Here is an 18,764-nt window from a genome sequence, read left to right as displayed (position 1 = left end):
ACCTCCATGCTTCACTGTCTTCACTGTGTACTGTGGCTTGAATTCAGAGTTTGGGGGTCGTCTCACAAACTGCCTGTGGCCCTTGGACCCAAAAAGAACAATTTTACTCTCATCAGTCCACAAAATGTTCCTCCATTTCTATTTAGGCCAGTTGATGTGTTCTTTGGCAAATTGTAACCTCTTCTGCACATGCCTTTTTTTTAACAGAGGGACTTTGCGGGGGATTCTTGAAAATAGATTAGCTTCACACAGACGTCTTCTAACTGTCACAGTACTTACAGGTAACTCCAGACTGTCTTTGATCATCCTGGAGGTGATCATTGGCTGAGCCTTTGCCATTCTGGTTATTCTTCTATCCATTTTGATGGTTGTCTTCCGTTTTCTTCCACGTCTCTCTGGTTTTGCTCTCCATTTTAAGGCATTGGAGATCATTTTAGCTGAACAGCCTATCATTTTTTGCACCTCTTTATAGGTTTTCCCCTCTCTAATCAACTTTTTAATCAAAGTACGCTGTTCTTCTGAACAATGTCTTGAACGACCCATTTTCCTCAGCTTTCAAATGCATGTTCAACAAGTGTTGGCTTCATCCTTAAATAGGGGCCACCTGATTCACACCTGTTTCTTCACAAAATTGATGACCTCAGTGATTGAATGCCACACTGCTATTTTTTTGAACACACCCCTTTCAACTAATTCAACTAATTGCCCAATTGCACAGCCTTAAGAGCGTCTATATCATGAATGCTGGGTCTCATTTGTTTTCTGAGAATCTACTGAACCTACTGGTAACTTGTTTGCCACATAGCAATAAAAATATATACGAAAAACCTTGATTATTCCGGTTAGTCACATTGTACTGCTATTATTTTGAACAATACTGTACACCTATGTATACACTATCATGGCTTAAGGGTGAGTAATTTACATTTTTGGGTGAACTATCCCTTTAACTTGCTTTGAAGCTAGCACATCTATTAGGTAAAAATTAAAGAGAAAAAAAAATTCATCATAAAGAAAGACATTTTCTTTTTAGTACAATGATGTTTTTCACTGCAGATTTAGAGATTGTTATTTGAATTTCAGTAACTGTACATTTCTACTGAACATCATTATTGAATTAAACACCGGAAGACGACAGGTGATGTTTCAATACATGTTAGTTTATTATTGACAATCACAGGAACTCATCTAAGCAAATGTTTGTGTTTTGAAGCGGTGTGTGTGTGTGTGTTCAGCTCTCCGATGCGAGTTTCTGCAAGGTGAATTTCAGACGGTCTCGAGCGCTGCTGCACACCTCCAGCGATTTATTCGGCCTGTGTAATCAAACACACAAACAGAGAAGATTCAGTCATCACATATCAAGAACACACACATGCAGAAACACTTGATTGACGAGTTACCTGGCCATGAAGGCATTGAGGACAGTGATGTTTTCCCGGGGGAAATAACTCTGTTTTACGGCATGTTCCAAACACTGCAGGTGACCTGGGACCACCTTCACCGGCTTTAGCTTATCCTCGCTCTAAGAGACAGAGAGAGAAATACATGAACATCACAACATTCTGTCCACCATCAGCTCAAACGCTTCTAGTCATGGTGAGCATGGCAAACTGGGGCCCGGGGTTCACAAAATGTAGGTATTTATATGGAGAAAGGGTGTCGTGTGCAATGGGATCATCATATTTGAGAGTCCTTGGGGTCACAAACAGAAGATGGTTCGGTACAATTGTAAAATCTCAAACTAGTATAGAAATAATATACTAGTACAGGGGTCTCAAATTCAAATTACCTGGGGGCCGCTGGAGGTAGACTCTGGGTCAGGCTGGGCCGCATCAAATTTTCCACAAAAAAAAACTGATCCAATCTTCTCAATCTTTATTATTAACAGTTCTTCAACATTAATGTTTCTTCTGAACATGAACATGGCTTCTCTTGCTTACTTGTGTTTTTTTTTTTTTATATTGCCAATATATTTTTGAGATTTTTGCCAATAGAAATTAAATCATTATGTAATACTGAAATAATAAATGTTTTTATTTTTATTTAAAATAATACACTATTTCAAGGCCTTAACCAGGTCAAACAGATCAGTGAACGAAATTCTAGATCTAATTCTAGTTGGGAAATAATCAATTTAGGACCATTTGCAAACAATATTTGCATTAATTGTCGTCAAATATATTATTATATATATATATATATATATATATTTAAATTTTTTCGCATGAGTGAATAAATACGTACATCCGCTGCTTATATTTGAGTTCCTCAGTGGTCTAATAGTAGACTTTTAGTAAATCGTCTCAAATGTTCAGAGTTTTAATCCGCTCATATATTTTTCTTCATTATAATGTTCATCAATGATTGTATATTAAGAGCATGGAAACGTTGCATTTTGTGTGCTTTTGTGTGTGTGCAATTTAGTTTTGTGATTTTACCGGAAAGAATAGTCTCTCTTCGCAACGGCATTACGCGATAGATTGACACGCTCGTCTGTGTGTGTGTAGACTACGGGAGCATGTGCGCGAGCCAAAAGAGAATGTAAATCCCGCCTACTTTGTTTTGATTGGCAATTTGAGCGTTTCTAAACCACATTCATTCCGACTGTCTGAACATGTCAATCCCACGGTGTCAACCAATTATACTGCATGAGCGAGGGTCGAGCTAACTCTCTCAAACACACACACACACACACATAAAGTGAGGCATAAAGCGTGGTACACGCAACGACTCCACCAAAAATGGTTTTCAGAGCAACGCGCGGGCCGCACTAACACTAAACTTTGATGTCAAGTAGGGGGCCACAAAATATAATCCTGCGGGCTACACCACGGGCCGGGAGTTTAAAACCCTCTGTACTAGTAGGATGAATTCAGGGTGATTGGGACACGTTTTCCAAGTCATCTCAATGGTAAAATGTGTCCCAATCACCTTGAATTCACCCTATAGAAGTATAGAAATGCACAAATCAGTGTTAAAACATTAAAGTCAACATCCAGTAAAATGGTGATCTGACAATTTCCAAGAGAAAGGATATTCATCAAGAACAAAACTATACATGTGTGTGCAAACTAGCTCAGTTTCAGCTTCCAGACTCAACGATCTGAATGGTCTTACCTTCAGCAGTCCAAGCATCACCAGTAACGACGAGACGAAACTCAAACCCTGGAAAGACGGAGTGAAGAAGGCTTTACTCAGCACCGCATCTGAAACACACACACACAAGCATCAGTCAAACGTCGCTCTCAGATCCAGATGTGATGGATGTGCACGTCATCTCACCGATACTCTCCAGCACGGCTGATTTCACCTCTGCGTCGTCTTCCTTATACACGGAGGAGATTTTCAGAAACGCTTCTGCGGTCTTACTCACGTCCAACACGTCCACCTGCAAAACACACACAAACGCTCAGCACGAGGCCTGTCACGGTTATTACGCTCATGTTGGGATGGAACGGCTTGACCTCAAATCTAAATCTCGATTAATTGAACATTTTACCTCAATCACGATTAACGAATGATTATCTGCTTTCCGTATATGTGTATTATGCCGTATTTGTGTTGTGTTCGGTGTAATGTGTGACCTGCTGCTGGATGAGGGAGCTCCTCCGTTCTCCGAGTCGCAGCAGTTTGTCTGGAGACGGAAAACTCAGGAAAGACGACACATCTGGAGTCCGAGGAGCTGAAGGCGGCGTTGAGAACTACACACACATCACCACACACACGGTCATTTCTGTTCTCATGCGTTCAGCGTTTTTATGTTGAATTCTACAGCTTTCATCAAACCTGATTTAATTCACTCTTGTCTTCCTCTCCTTCTCCCTCCTCCTCCTCTTCTTCTTCTTCCTCCTCCTCCAAGTCTTCATCGTCATCATCGTCCTCATCTTCATCTTCCTCAGGTTCTCCCTCGTCATCACTGTGTGTGTGTGGGAGAGAGATTACAATTCATTGACTTCATTGATCAGGTAAAGGCATTTTTTTCACGTAAAGATAAAGGGAATTTGTGAGGCGATTGTGTAAGATTGAAGTGTGTATGTCTGGTTCAGACTACAAGATATTTTTGTCTGTTACGATAGTTACTGTGTCAGATTACACGATTTTTACTCCTAAAATCTTGTCGTGTCCTGGACTAGAAACATGTCAGACTACACGTTGCTACTCGAACCAATCATCGCTTGTTGTCGGCGTGCGTGATGTCATCGACTTTCAGAAACAAGAGCGTAAAAAAAGGATGTCCGAAGCAGCGTGTTTTATGTTTAGAAAAGCGCAAAAATAAACAGAAAACCCAACAAAAAACATGTTCCTGGCATGCTGGAAGATTACATTATGGGCTGTCAATCCTCCAAAGAGAACTTGAGGTCAAATATTGTTCTTTTTATATTAAATATTTAGTTATTAGCCAGTAGTAAAAGCTTGCCACCACAACGTATTTGTAAAACATCTTTTAAGCTTAGATTCCAGTAACGTTACTCGCCGGGTTCCTGAAGGGCTTCCGCTATCGTTAGCCAGCATTTTTCTTATGTGGTTGTGGTAGTCCGTCGATGACACATCGTACAGGCAGGAGTACTGTTGCCACAACTCCACGAACCTTTCCTCCATTTTATAATTCCACCTAAAGTTAGCCGCTCCGTCATCTCTCATGCGTTTCGCCGTGTTTGAAAGCTGTGTACGAAAACTGTCTTGTGCTCCGGTTGGTCAGCGTCACACGTGACAGAACCCGTCGTGAAGGACCGCAAAAAACATTAAACATGCTAGTCTTTCTGTCGTGATGTCGTGAACTATAGCAGACGCAGATTCGGTTGTTGTATACTATGACACACTCTACGAGATGAAACGAACGATTCTTGCGTCCCGACGTCCATTATCGTTTACGAATCCCTACGTCAAACAGATCATGCCAAATTCAGGCTAATATCGTGTAGTCTGAACCAGGCATAAGTGTGTGTGTGGTACCTCAGAGAGCCCAGTTTGTGTCCCATGTTGATGCTGTCCATCACTTCTCTCAGATTGTCACATCCTTCCTCACCCAGACTGTTCCCTAAACACATCACATTTATTATGCGGATGTGTGTATGAGTATAAGCGCAGTGTGCAATTTTTAATGCCACCAACATGTCATCTAACCAGTGTTATCAATGAGATGCTATTATAGGGTTGAAAATATATTTTATATTTTGTAACTATTGTTTATTCTCTTTTTAAAATATTATTTGTATTAAATATATGTCAGTATACTTTAGTAATTTTTATTTTTACTTTTAGTTATTTTAGTATTTTTATATTTTCCATTTTAACTTGTAATTTAGTTGTTTCTGCCATTTTTTCATTTTTCACTTATTTACTATTTTTATACACATATATGGTTTTTATTAATTTTAGTTAAACTTATTGAAAATGTAAAAGGTTTCCTTGGCAACTAGACGAAATAACATGAGTTTAGATTTAAATATTTCGGTTGATGTTTATTTTTAACTAAAAGTTTTTTTAAATAATAACTGTGCATCTAACAGTTCGTCCCTCGGGTCACCAGAAATGAATAATATTTTTATTATTATTAATTGAGTGTTTAGTTTAAAAAATAATAACTGTGCATCTAACAGTTGCTTTATCGCTCTCCATCCCTCAGGTCATTTTGACCAGAAATGAATAAAATAATAATAATAATATATATATTTTTTATTTATTTATTGGATGGTTCTAAGACCTAAGGACTTTTGACACACTTGAACCATTGATATACACAGAAAGATTTGACTGGATTTCGAGGAGTTAATGTGGTTGAAATTAAAAAAAGTGAAAATGACCCCCATAGGAATGAATGGCATGCTTCATTATACATAGAAAACTACGGAAGAGGATTAGGGCCAAGCAAAAAAAAAAAAAAAAAAAAAAAGTATCTCGAGATTAAAGTCATTATAATGCGAGATAAAACTCGTTAAATTTCGAGAAAAAAAGTCGAGATACAATCTCGAGAATAAACTCATTAAATATCGAGAATAAAGTCGTTCTGTTTCGAGAAAAAACTCGTTATATTTCGAGAAAACAAGTCGAAATTTAATCTTGAGAATAAACTCATTAAATATTGAGAATAAAGTCGTTGTGTTTCGAGAAAAAAAGTCGAAATAAAATCTTAATACTTAATAATCAATGCATAGCATACTGATAGAGGACATTAATATAATTGTCATAATTAGCTAAAGTTGATAGTGTTACTGAAAGAAAGTCTGAAATATAGCCTGACTAAGTGATCCAACTCTGCCATGTCCTCTATCAGTATGCTCTGCAATGAACACTGATCGAATGCGTTATTCTCAAGATTTTATTTCGACTTTTTTTCTCGAAATATAACGACTTTATTCTCAATATTTAATGAGTTTATTCTCAAGATTTTATTTCAACTTTTTTCTCGAAATATAACGAGTTTTTTCTCGAAACAGAACGACTTTATTCTCAATATTTAATGAGTTTATTCTCAAGATTTTATTTCGACTTTTTTTCTCGAAATTTAATGAGTTTAATCTCGCATTATAATGACTTTAATCTCTAGATGCTTTTTTTTCTTTTTTCCCTAATCCTCTTCCGTAGAAAACCCTAACAAAATCTCAAAATTAAAAATAAACTGAAGCATAAATGTATTTTATAATGTCTACATGTGTATCTGAAGGAGAAACTGACTTTAATACCCAGTGGAACAGCTATAAGGCCATCTGGTGTCATGAAATATCATCTTATATCATTATTTTTCCACAAGAGGTCGGCTGAGCTGAATTAACAGGGTTATGTGTGAATGTTATTTTAAATTTAAGTTGAAACAATGTGACTAACATGCTTAGATTATATCATTAATTGATCAAATTTAGTAATTTAAAGGTAAATAAAATAAATAATTAAAAATGTCCAAATAATTGCATTATAAAAAATATATAAACATGAAATAATATAAGCTTGCTGGACCCCAAAAAAAGTATACTTTTAGGGCTTCTGGTCATTTTGAGTGCGAGGGATGGATGAAGGTTAAACCAGTGCATCTTTAATGATCACAGACTCTCCAGATATTTGCAGATAAATCCTGATGATGTTTAATATGAAGTGTGTTGTGTGTGTTTGTACCATTCAGGTCGAGTTTTTCCAGCTGATCTTTGTGCTGGACGGATCGGGCCACTTCCAGAGCAGCTTCCTCTGTGATTTCACCGAAAGACAGATTCAGCTCCTGGTGAGGGTGAGACGAGCTGATGTAAGTCCTTTAGCCAAAGCTACATAACATAATCACAATGAGTCCGAATGATCGTCATACCTTGAGTATGGGCAGTCCTTCTCTCAGAGTCTCTGCTATGGCACTGGCTCCTTCAGACCGCACGAGACAGTCGCCGAAATTGATCACTTGCACATTGCGCAGATGTTTCAGTGCCTAACAAAACACACAGAGAGAAACACCTTTAAAAAAAGGGTATTTTTTCTTCTTTCAGACTAGTGGGTCCGTACATCTCGGTTGCAAAACATTTCTTTAAGGCCTTTTTTCTCCACTTCAGCATCGCTTACACATCGTGATGATAAAATCGTCCAAGTTCTGATGTTCATGAGGAGGTTAAGGATGTTCTGGGGCATTAATCAGGGCCCAGGTCAAAGGTCTCAGATATTCGGCCCTAACAATCAGCCTTTCATTGTACGGCTGTGCCGGCTGCATCTCGAGGTCAAGCATTACAATGAGGATACTGATGGTGAGCAGCTCATGACCCCTGAGAGGGTGATAATGTATAGCGAAACAGAATTGATGTATTAACCGCGTGCGATGCATGTGCTACACGATAGGGGAAAGCATCACGAGATGGTTAACACTTTGCCAGGCCCCACTTTATATTAGGTGGCCTTAACTACTATGTACTTACATCAAAAAATAAGTACAGTGCACTTACTGTGTTCAAATTGTATTGCAAAGCACTTCTGCTGATATTGAGGTGGGATACATACGGGTAGAGTTAGGGACAGGTGTGGTGGCGTGGGTCAAGTAGGTTATGTAAACAAAAACCTTTTTCTTAGATGCGATTCATCGATTTGACTGCATTATTGTCAGTACATCCACACAAAAATTTAGCTTCTTTCCACAATTTATATTTTTCCTCTAAAGCACAGTAAGTGTTTTCCCAGTGTACCTCTGCCATAGCGATCGCTCCTCTCTTGGTGAAGGTGTTGTCGTTGAGGTTGAGCACTCGCAGCTGTGGGTTGTGCTGCATAGCTGTGGCTAGAGCCGTGACTCCTGGGTAATTAATGCCATTCTGGGGCATGTGCACTTCCTCCAGACTGCCAATCAACTGAGAAGATAAAGCCAATGAGCAATCAGATGAAGGAATGGACCAAACGACACCCACTGACTTACAGGTAGATGTTAAGACAAACCCCGAATTAAAGAAAATGATTAGTTGAGATGTAGCTCTCGTGTCACTCAGCACCTGAAAGGCCTGCGCCAGCGCCGTGGCTCCATCATTCTCCAGTCTGTTCCGGCCGGCGATGAACACCTTCAGCTGCAAGGGGGCGCCGAGCGCACTCGACTCCTTATGACACGCCGTCAGAGCCGCCGCCAGGATCTACAGAAGCCCGTAACATGTTACCAAAGAAAAAAAACTGCCAATATAATACAGTGCTACAGTTCAGTCCACATTGTTTTTAGCATTTTCCAAGTCATTGGGTTGTATTTCCGTATTTCCTTACATTAAAATGACTATTTAAAAAATATTTTTTAAATAGTCAATAGTCAACACATTTTTAACTTTAGTTAGTGTGTAATGTTGCTGCTTGAGCATAAACATTATCTGCAAAGTTACAGCGCTGAAAGTTCAATGCAAACGGAGATATTGTCTTTTAAAGTTATATCAGTTTATTGCCTACAAAAATGGCCGGGTTTGGACTACAATGAGCTTCTTCCTGGGTTGGTGACATCATAAACCCTCGCTAGTCTCCGCAGATGTGACTTCTGCCCGTAATGGGAAGGGGCGTGGCTTCCGGCAACCTGTGCTTGGCACTTCAGCCAACAAAAATACAGGAAACTACATTTGGCCATCTAACCAATCTAAGACCATTGCGTTTTTCGGAGGGATGGGCTTCATAGAAGCAGGAAGCAAACAAGCCGTTCAGAGGACAGTGGAGACAGCGGTGTGGAATAAAGGGAGAATAGAAGAAAAAATGCGTAAAAAAATAAATAAAACAAAACATGTTATACTGCGCCCCATAAACACAATCAAGCCTAGAAAGAAAACACGGAACCGCCCCCTTAAAAGCAAGTTCCATCAATTAATGAAATCATATAATAATAAAATATAATACATAATTATATTATATATAGTATATTAGCTCTTAATAGCTTACAGAATGTTTGTCTTAAACTGTTAAAGTACCCGTTTAAAATCAATTCCCCAGAAAGCAAAATCGTGTCCCAGACAGCATTGTAGACGAATTCCACAAGTACCAGATGTGGGCCGGATCTGGGCCGATACGATGTTGCTGTCTGGGTCCCCAATGGAGAAAATAATGGGAGTTTTTTTCCTTCAGGAACCCGACATCATCATAAATGGTGTTCTGGGGACAAGATGGCGCCGTTGTGGCTGGCATGCCATCTGTCGCTCAGTATGGTCCTGAGTTTGTTTGTTTTAAGCTCATTTATGAAATGTTTGACACAGTGTGTGCTTCACCAGTTTTAACATATGACCGATGTACTCTTTTAAAGTTGGAAGAATTTTCATATAAACAACTCACCAGTGTTCATAATGCTGCACCTCCCTTTCTGAAGTCGATTCCGGACTGTATACGCCGTTGGCCTTGCTCCCTGCTGGGCAAACGGCGAAAGAGACGACGTGGTGGCCTAGCTGTTAAGCTACAATGCTACCTGCGATTCCATCGGGAGTCGCGTTTTTCGCCGGGAAGTTTCATGAAAGACTTTGCGAAGTGCTACCCGCGTTGGCGCTCCCTGGAACATTGCGTGCACGGTTGGATTATTATTATTTTTGTATTATTTATTTATTTTTACATTTTTTTTCTTCTTTTAATTTATTTTTGGTTGTTGTACTTTTTTAGCCTGGATGCCAGCCGAACTTACAACATTTTTAGGTCGGGCAATTCGGTCTGGCATTGCTCCATAGAGGAGTAATTATCCCCGAACAGAAACTGTTCGGACCAATGAAATCATCAGGGCGGGCTTTAGACGATGATGGACAGATGATCAACAGTAACGTAATCATCACGTCATCAAAGGGGCTTGGATTATATTTGTTCAAATCCTAAACGGAGAGCTTGTTTGTATCTGCATCACCTTCACTATTTCTCTCAGAAATGATGATCATGTTGGGTAAGTACTCTGTGTTTCATTCAATTCTTTTATTTTTTTACAACACCAGCTAAGATCGTTTATTCCAGCACGTGCAGACAGGGTTGCCAAGTTTTTACAACAATCTGCCAACTACTAGCCCTAAACAATAGCTTCTCGGGGGGTTCTCCGGGGGAAAATGGCGTTTGGGGGTAAAATGTGTGTTATTTTGGCAAGGTTGCTGCTAAAATTAGCACTCATGGGTCTATATATCACATAATAGTCGCTTCAACCCGCGGACATATAAAACAACCGCGGAAAAAAACGCGGACTTGGCAACAGAGTAGTTGAGCTCTGTCTGTTGACATTTGACAATGCGTCGCTTCGTTGCTCTGATTGGTCGTTGGTCTGTCCAATTGATGTCTTTCCTGGTTGGGTTGAAACACACCTCATAATCACAGCCCAATGGAGCATCAGACTCATATTCTGACTAGAGCTGAGTATGACCACGTCAGGCTAGTACTTTTTATCTTTCAAATTCTTATTTTTACTTTTTTAATCTTTAGTGTCCCAGTGTTGTGTGTTCTATGTGTTGTGGAAATGGTGCTTTATAAATAAAATTGACATTGACATAAACCCCGCCCACCTTTCCTCCTCCGATGCCCATCCCACAGTTGTTCAGCCGCAGTTCCTGCAGTGAGTGGCAGGCGGCGCTCTTGAGCAGCTTCTCGATGCCTTTCACACCATCGGGTCCAAAGGCGTTATCGCTCAGATCCAGAACCTTCAGGCGAGCTCCAGCCTTGATTAACGCGTCACCCAGAGACACCTGGAGAAACACAGCGTACTGTCGTTAAACGCTCGGTTCTAGACAAGACCAGTGCTGTGAGTAACGCAATATTCTAATGCATTACTTCTGAAAGTAACTTTCCCCAACAATAGTCAAAACTACTTACTAAGAGCAGGTTTAATACCAGGTGTAATATAGAGTTTGCAAAGGGTTTCATCCCTAATCATAGATGATTGTGGTACCATAAAGAAAAGTATAATTGTTAAATCGTCAAATCTTACCAGCGCTGGAGGTATTTCAGCTCGCAGGCGGCCGGTAAACATGTCGCTCCAGTGGCAGCACTAACATGAGAGAAAAAACAATAGAGATACAGGACAGATTCCTTTTGTTTCCTAATAATAGTGTTAAGTAAATAAACATTACAAAAATGTCCAAAAATATATATATATATTATTATTATCTAAATGTGTATTCTTGCTCTTGGCAGCCAATATTGCCACACACAAAACACACTACTGATTTCCATATTTCAGAAGCGTTATTTATTATATTAAATATATCCCATTTCATATTTTGTTTTCCTTCATGTCACAGTTGTGGCTCTGGAACATTGTGACTGTCACAAATCTTATTTGTTATTGCGGCAAGTAAACCTGTTATATCAGTTTTTATTACACGGCTCTGTGAAATACTTGATTCTGATTGGTCAATCGCGCATTCCAGCGGTATGTTATTTCCAGATAACACCCGCTCATCCGGGTACTGCGAGTTATCTTGACCGGTTCTACTTCTGTGCTTAACGCTGGCGCCATCTTGTGGCTTAAACAGCCGTGGGTTACAATGGAAGACTTCAAGGCAGGTTTCCTTTATAATGTTTTAAATATGGATATTTTTCTGACACAAACGCATCGATTGGAATCAGAAGGCTCTATTAACCCATCGGAGTCGTGTGGAGCACGTTATTTGACGGACAGCTGCATTTTTTATGGACTTCAAACACAACTACAACTACTGCTGGGATTAACGTTAGCCTGGACTTTTTAAATATAACTCTGATTGTATTTGAAAGAAAGATTGTATTTGTATCTGAAAGAAGAATGTCATAAACACCTATGATGACCTGAGGGTGAGTAAATCATAGGCTTGGTTTCATCTTTGGGTGAACTAACCCTTTCAGCATTCATTTTCAACATTTAGCAGCAATAGATAAAGGCTTAAAGCAGGTTGCAACTGTTTTCCTTCGCGGAAGCTTTGCGTAAGAGCTAATAAAATATTTAATCTCGAGACAATATTTTGTGTGTAATAATTATTTATTTGAGAATAGTAGCCGTGTAATAAGCGGGATAATGTCCACCCAGCCGGTTGTTATCGCAGAATCCCTTATCCCTTACTTATATAACATAATAAAACTATAGTTTTTTTGAATTAGCTTTTATTTAATGTTTTTACTTTATGTCAGTTTTGGTTTAATGGTTTACTAAGATTTTATTTGCTTTGTCATTTTATTAGTTTTTTTATATTTCTATTTGGTTTATCAGAAATTATTATTATTATTATTTTTTGGTCTTATAATTAGAATATAATCAAAAAGTTGATTTATTTACTTGTATATTATATTCATTCATTACACACAGACTGGTATATTTCAAATGTTTATTTCTTTTAATTATGATGATTATATCTGACAACTAAAGAAAATCCCAAATTCAGCATCTCAGAAAATTATAATATTACTTAAAGCAGCTCTGGGTAACTTTTGCTCTCGGGGTCCCCCTACAGTTGGGAAAAAATAATGTCCTCAACTACTGTCGTCAGCTCTGTCCTCCTACATCAGGGGATGCCATCGCGCATGCATTTGTTGACATGACAGCCCTGATAGCCCTGAACTAGTGATGCGCGGGTCGTCTCATAACCCGCGGACCCCGTATGTCTGTTTAATGGTCGCGGGTGCGTGGCGGGTTGTAAAAATATATACAGTGGTGCGGGGCGGGCCAAATAACTTCATAAAAGCGTCCCCGCGGGTCGGTGCAGCGCTAACAGTTCCCCTGAACACTGCAGGAGGAGTTCACATCCAGGTGTTCTTCTGGCGGCGCGTGTGAAATGTCTTCATCCCAGGTACAGTCAGTGGCATGTTTCAGCATGTCATATGAATATAATTTCATGGGTTTTATTTTTTTCAAACGCCAAATAATCTCGATGCTCACGTTTACAAGCCAGCGTCATTATAGTAGTCTATTGGTTACCGTTTTACAGAATCTATATGATACTTCAGTTCAATGTTTGAGTGGTAGGTAATCACCATAACAAGCAGGACAGAGGAAAGAGTTGGAAAGAGTAGTACGCAGAGCATCAAAAATTATAGGCTGTAGCCTTCCATCACTTTCTTCACTTTTCTCCACCAGAATAATTAGAAAGGCAAAAAAAATCATAGCGGACGACTCTCACCCTGCTCACCACCTCTTTAATCTCCTCCCATCAGGAAGAAGATACAGAAGCATTAAGACTTCTACTTCACGCTTCAGAGACAGTACTTATCCTCTGGCTATTAGACATCTGAATTTGCACTGACAGCTAGCTGCACTATCAACTGTATGCACTGTGCACTTTATTTTTCTTGTCCCGGGGTATTGTCTCTTTAATGTCTGCGGGGTTTTGGTCTAAGGTCATATTGTTTGCTGGGTATTGTTGGGGAACATTGTCTGTTTTTGTACTCATGATGTCTGTCCTTTATATCTTTTTACGTCTGAGAGTTGTACCAAGACAAATTCCTATCAACTTGTTGACATGGCAATAAATTATTGAATTGATTGAATTGGACAGCATCGGTCGGGCACGCCTCCTTCAGCTCACGCCGACGAGCAAACGCTGGTCACATGCTGATCCTCGTCCTGCCTTTAATCCCATCACTTTTTCCTTTCCTCTTATTGCTTTCCTCCAACAAAACCTTTTCTTTCTTATTTGTCTCTGCTGCTTCGGACATGACTATATTATCCGACGAACAAAGTTGGGCTTGCACGTCTGAATGTAAGGAAGTGTGTGTGTTGGTGGAAGTGACGTATATGCCGTAAAGCAGTCGAATTTTGTAGTTCTTTTTGTTCTCGGGTTACTACCCGAAACCCGAAGTTTAAAAGTACGATTAAAAACGATACAGACCCCATCAGGCTATGGCAGACGTGTCATTCAACCTATTGTAAGTCGATGTATCATCACAAGAGTCTTGAAAATATATTATGAAGGTTGAAAAGTTACCTGGTGCTGCTTTAAGACCAATACGAAGAAAGGGCTTTTAGAAATCTTGGCCAACTAAAAAGTATGAACATGAAAAGTATGAGCATGAGTATATCACTCAATACTTAGTTGGGGCTCCGTTTGCCTGAATTACTGCAGCAATGCGGTATTATGTATAATTCTGAGATAAAGTCAGTTATGACATACTTTTTAAGTTGTATTTTCATCTTTTTAAGTCAAAATTGCAACTTTTCAAGTCATAAATGTTCCTTTGTATGTGTGATATCTGCATGTTTGTGGTGGAAATGGACTTCTATATATTTCAGTTTATTGCCAAGGCAACATTTCTAACTTTCGTTTAGCTTATAGACCTGCAACCCACTTTCAGGTCATGATCACTGTTTGAACACTGCAAAAAATGCTTTTCTTACTTAGTATCTTTGTCTTGTTTCTAGTATAAATATCAAAAAAATTCTTACATTAAAAAACATTTACTAGACAAGCAAAAAATTATTGTCTTGTTTTGTGAAAAAATAACTCAAAATGAAGAGTTTTTGCTTAAAATAAATTCTTACCCCATTGGCAGATTATGTTGCTATTTTGCTTGTTTTAAGAATTTTTAGATGTAGATACAAGACAAAAATATAAGGTAAGAAGAGCATTTTTTGCAGTGAAGCCTGTTTTAGGATAGGGTTTAGTACATTGAGAGCGTGAGTGTGATTTCAGCACCTGCAGCTGGCTCTTCTTCTCCAAGGCTTTGGCGATGGTCTGCGCCGCCTCCACGCCGATGGTGTTTCCCTCCAGCCGGAGCGCACGCAGACCGTCAAACGCCTCGATCTCCTTCACTATCTCTGCCACTGCACACAAAACCCAACAATACGGCTGTTATTCTTTCATAAAGACACCAGAAACAGGGGAACGTTCTTCGTACCTCGCTTAATACATCGGAGATGATTTGACAGATCCCAGATCCTTTAATCCTGATAACTGATCTCCGGCTAATTTGGTTCTTCAAATGAATTTGTGGATTGGATTAAAATATCTAGATGAAGTTATCTGAGATCACTGCTCGTGCCTGTGTTCCCTGAAGAGGGCAGATGACCGATACTCGAAACCACGACCAGCAATGCAGCGATTGGCTGGCGTCAAGACAACGGAATGACATCATATAATTAAAAAAGCCACATGGCAAAAAACTTGTCAAAGAAAAAAAGAAAGAAGAAAAAAAAAAAACACGAATTTCTGGACCTTTATAAGGAAAAAAATGACCAAAATAACATAAAAGTCAGATAAATTAAATCTGCACTGATTTGATGAACATGATAATTTATATTCACGATTTTATAATATTTATACACACTTTACTTTTTTATTTCAATGTTGTAATTTCATTTTTAATTCAATTTGAAGCAGATTTGTTATGTGAGAATATTAATTAAAGTTTCTTAACAGTCAAGATCAAATTATCTGCATCTCTTGAGCTGCATTAAGCCATCCCATAATATCCGTCATCACTCACATTAATGCACGACGAAGATTAACTGCACAATGTGTGTAAGCCTCCAATACAACTATAAAGTAATTATTCCATCACAATTCACAAATAAATCTCTCAGTCAAGTGACTGTGTCTATAGTATTATACGCAACTTTTACACAACATTAAAATATTATTTCAAAAAAACGTTTATTATTGTTATTTTAAATGATTATTGCCCCTGGTTCATTAATGAACTCGTGTAATAAAGTAGCAGTGGCTGGGACAGATTTTAAGCATCACCTCGAGATGCGATCTAATCCTGTTTACATTAAATAATCTCCTGAGCAGGTTTAAGCTAACGGACCTCTTGCTATGACAGCAAGTCCAGGATGAGGTTCGAAGAACCAAACGATCCGAGATCAAGCCCAGTCGCCAACAATCAAATCCAGCTAACTGAGTTAGCCACGTATGAAGAACAGGCCCTTGATGTGAGACATTTTAAGATAACCATCGGCTGATGTGCGTTTGAGCTCACCCGACTGAGCGTTGTCCAGTTTAAGGCCCTGTCCTTTATAGCTGAGCTCTCCCTCGTTGACCTGAGTTTTGGCCAACGAGTCGGCCAGATTTGCCACATCATCTGATGCCATCCTGACACCAACTGAAGACCACATACAGAGAGGAAAGAGTTCATGTGAAGGTACGTTATAACATTAAACACACATTACAATCAAACACGCTTTATTTGTATTATTAAGCCAAGACACAATAGGTAAAAACATGAGATATGAATTATTTGGGCTATTCATAACATGATGTTTTAGACCAGTGAACGAAAAATATCTATTTAAGTGTCTTTCTATTCACATCTGTAGATTTCAATTTCAATACATACCTTTAAAAACTGTTTTAAAGCACTTACACACACCAAAATGTACAGTTTTATTACTGTCTATATTCTGAAGGTTTAGTGTCTGATATATTACACTTGATCTGTGTGTACGTCTGCAGATTTCAATATCACCACATCTCTACATGCAGTGAGTTTTTTCTGTTTTAGCATCACTTACACACACCAAAACTTACAGTTTTATTCTTGTGTATATTCTGAAGGTTTTTACTGTGGGGATTGTTCATATATATCATTCAACTAGTTTTCTAAAACATTGTATTCCTAAAAAACATGGCTAAAATGTGCTTATTTCTGGCTGTTGACAGTATTTTCTGATTTGTAAAGTGATAAAAAGATATATTTAAATCTGTAGATCATCACCAAAACTTACAGTTTTATTCTTGTGTATATTCTGAAGGTTTTTACTATGGGTATTGTTCATATATATCATTCAACTAGTTTTCTAAAACATTGTATTCCTAAAAAACATGGCTAAAATGTGTTTATTTCTGACTGTTGACAGTATTTTCTGATTTGTAAAGTGATAAAAAGATATATTTAAATCTGTAGATCATCACCAAAACTTACAGTTTTATTCTTGTGTATATTCTGCAGGTTTTTACTATGGGTATTGTTCATATATATCATTCAACTAGTTTTCTAAAACATTGTATTCCTAAAAAACATGGCTAAAATGTGCTTATTTCTGGCTGTTGACAGTATTTTCTGATTTGTAAAGTGATAAAAAAGATATATTTAAAATCCCCTCACAAGAAACCATTAACTCTAATGTGTCAACAAAATAAAACAAGATTTTTGATCCTGGCTTTATCCAATGTTCAGATTCATCTTATGGAAATGTGTGCAAATTAGTGCATATTTAACTAGATAATGCCTCATTTGCACATTTAAACATAACATTTTATAAACCTTACAATGCAAATTGCCATTTTTAATGTAATCAATCAACTGTATAAATATGATGGAAATCTATAAGATCATCTTTTACCTTATTCATCAATTGTGTAGCCTACTTTATTTATTTGTACTGTTAATATTAAAGTGCATAGGTGAAAGTCATCCCGAATAAACATATTTTACATGTTAAAAATGTTAAACATTCTGGATTGTGTATTCGCTGTTGTTCACCCCTAAATTAATGCGCATGTTGTCATAATGTAACGTTATCTATCTATCTATAGCATGATGAACATTCATATTCATACACATGATCAACACACAAAGCACGTTTTTATTGACTCAGCCTATTTCAACTATACACTCGTTTCCGGAACAAGCACAGTGTATAGAGATCATGTTTGTACTTACAATTGGTGTTTGAAATGATTTCTAGATGTAGATGTAGCAATTTCTTTTACTCGCAATTCCTTCCTCCCGCTCGCACTGATGACGCAAATGGTGTAGGCGCGCAGTGGTTCATGGGATTTGTAGTTCTATGCCCTAATTCTAGAGTCATTTATTTGGCGTGGCTTTTTGTTAGTTGTTTGAGCTCCACTGTCTGTTTTGAGTGAAATTAGCACACACCAAAGACGTTATGACTTCAAAATGTATAATAAATCCTATTGTTGACAGGTTTAGTAAGTAATACAAATTGTTATACTTCAGTCAGAGTAATATGAATGTTTTTCCCTCACACACAGTGACTAGATATCCGGTGTTAAGTGTAGAAATATTGACATGCTGGGAGGGAAATCGAGGTCATTCTGACTCCTGAAATCTTTTCTCAAAACACAGATCATGTTTCAATTTGGGTGTCAACAAGCTAACTACGGGTATATTAACAACTACATTAAGTGTATGTTCCTGCATATGTTCCTGCACAGGTCAGCGTATGCTAGCAGATTAGTTTTCTATAAAATTATTTAGGCGTTGTCGATTAAAGTTTATTAGTAGCCAGACCCCCGTTATATCGATACGTCACTGTTACGTTTATCAGCGGAGACAAGGATGGACCAATCACAGTTCTTCGTTGATTATCTGAACGTGTTACTTTTAACAGCGCTGTTGATGATGGACCAATCACAGTTGATCATTGATTATTGGATATGTGTTATTTGGATATCACT

The 18,764-nt window shown here is 38.2% G+C and overlaps 1 protein-coding gene across 1 annotated transcript; it reads right to left on the bottom strand.

Annotated features, from left to right (window-relative positions):
• Positions 1-1,139: 1,139 nt before the first annotated feature.
• On the bottom strand, positions 1,140-18,129 carry rangap1a (RAN GTPase activating protein 1a). Its single transcript, XM_067455725.1, has 16 exons — positions 18,007-18,129; positions 16,324-16,446; positions 15,039-15,166; positions 11,363-11,422; positions 10,941-11,120; positions 8,448-8,582; positions 8,151-8,309; positions 7,295-7,408; positions 7,111-7,210; positions 4,954-5,038; positions 3,787-3,916; positions 3,585-3,701; positions 3,283-3,388; positions 3,118-3,206; positions 1,401-1,522; positions 1,140-1,313 (listed from the first exon to the last, which is right to left on the bottom strand). The coding sequence occupies exons 2-16, from the start codon at positions 16,433-16,435 to the stop codon at positions 1,232-1,234; spliced, it is 1,719 nt and encodes a 572-aa protein (XP_067311826.1). The 5' UTR covers positions 16,436-16,446; positions 18,007-18,129; the 3' UTR covers positions 1,140-1,231.
• Positions 18,130-18,764: the final 635 nt, after the last annotated feature.

This window comes from Pseudorasbora parva, chromosome 2 (genome assembly GCF_024679245.1).
Source record: "Pseudorasbora parva isolate DD20220531a chromosome 2, ASM2467924v1, whole genome shotgun sequence".
Classification (NCBI taxonomy): Eukaryota; Metazoa; Chordata; class Actinopteri; order Cypriniformes; family Gobionidae; genus Pseudorasbora; species Pseudorasbora parva.
Note: the sequence above shows the minus strand (reverse complement) of the source record. Positions and strands in the feature narration are given on the sequence as shown.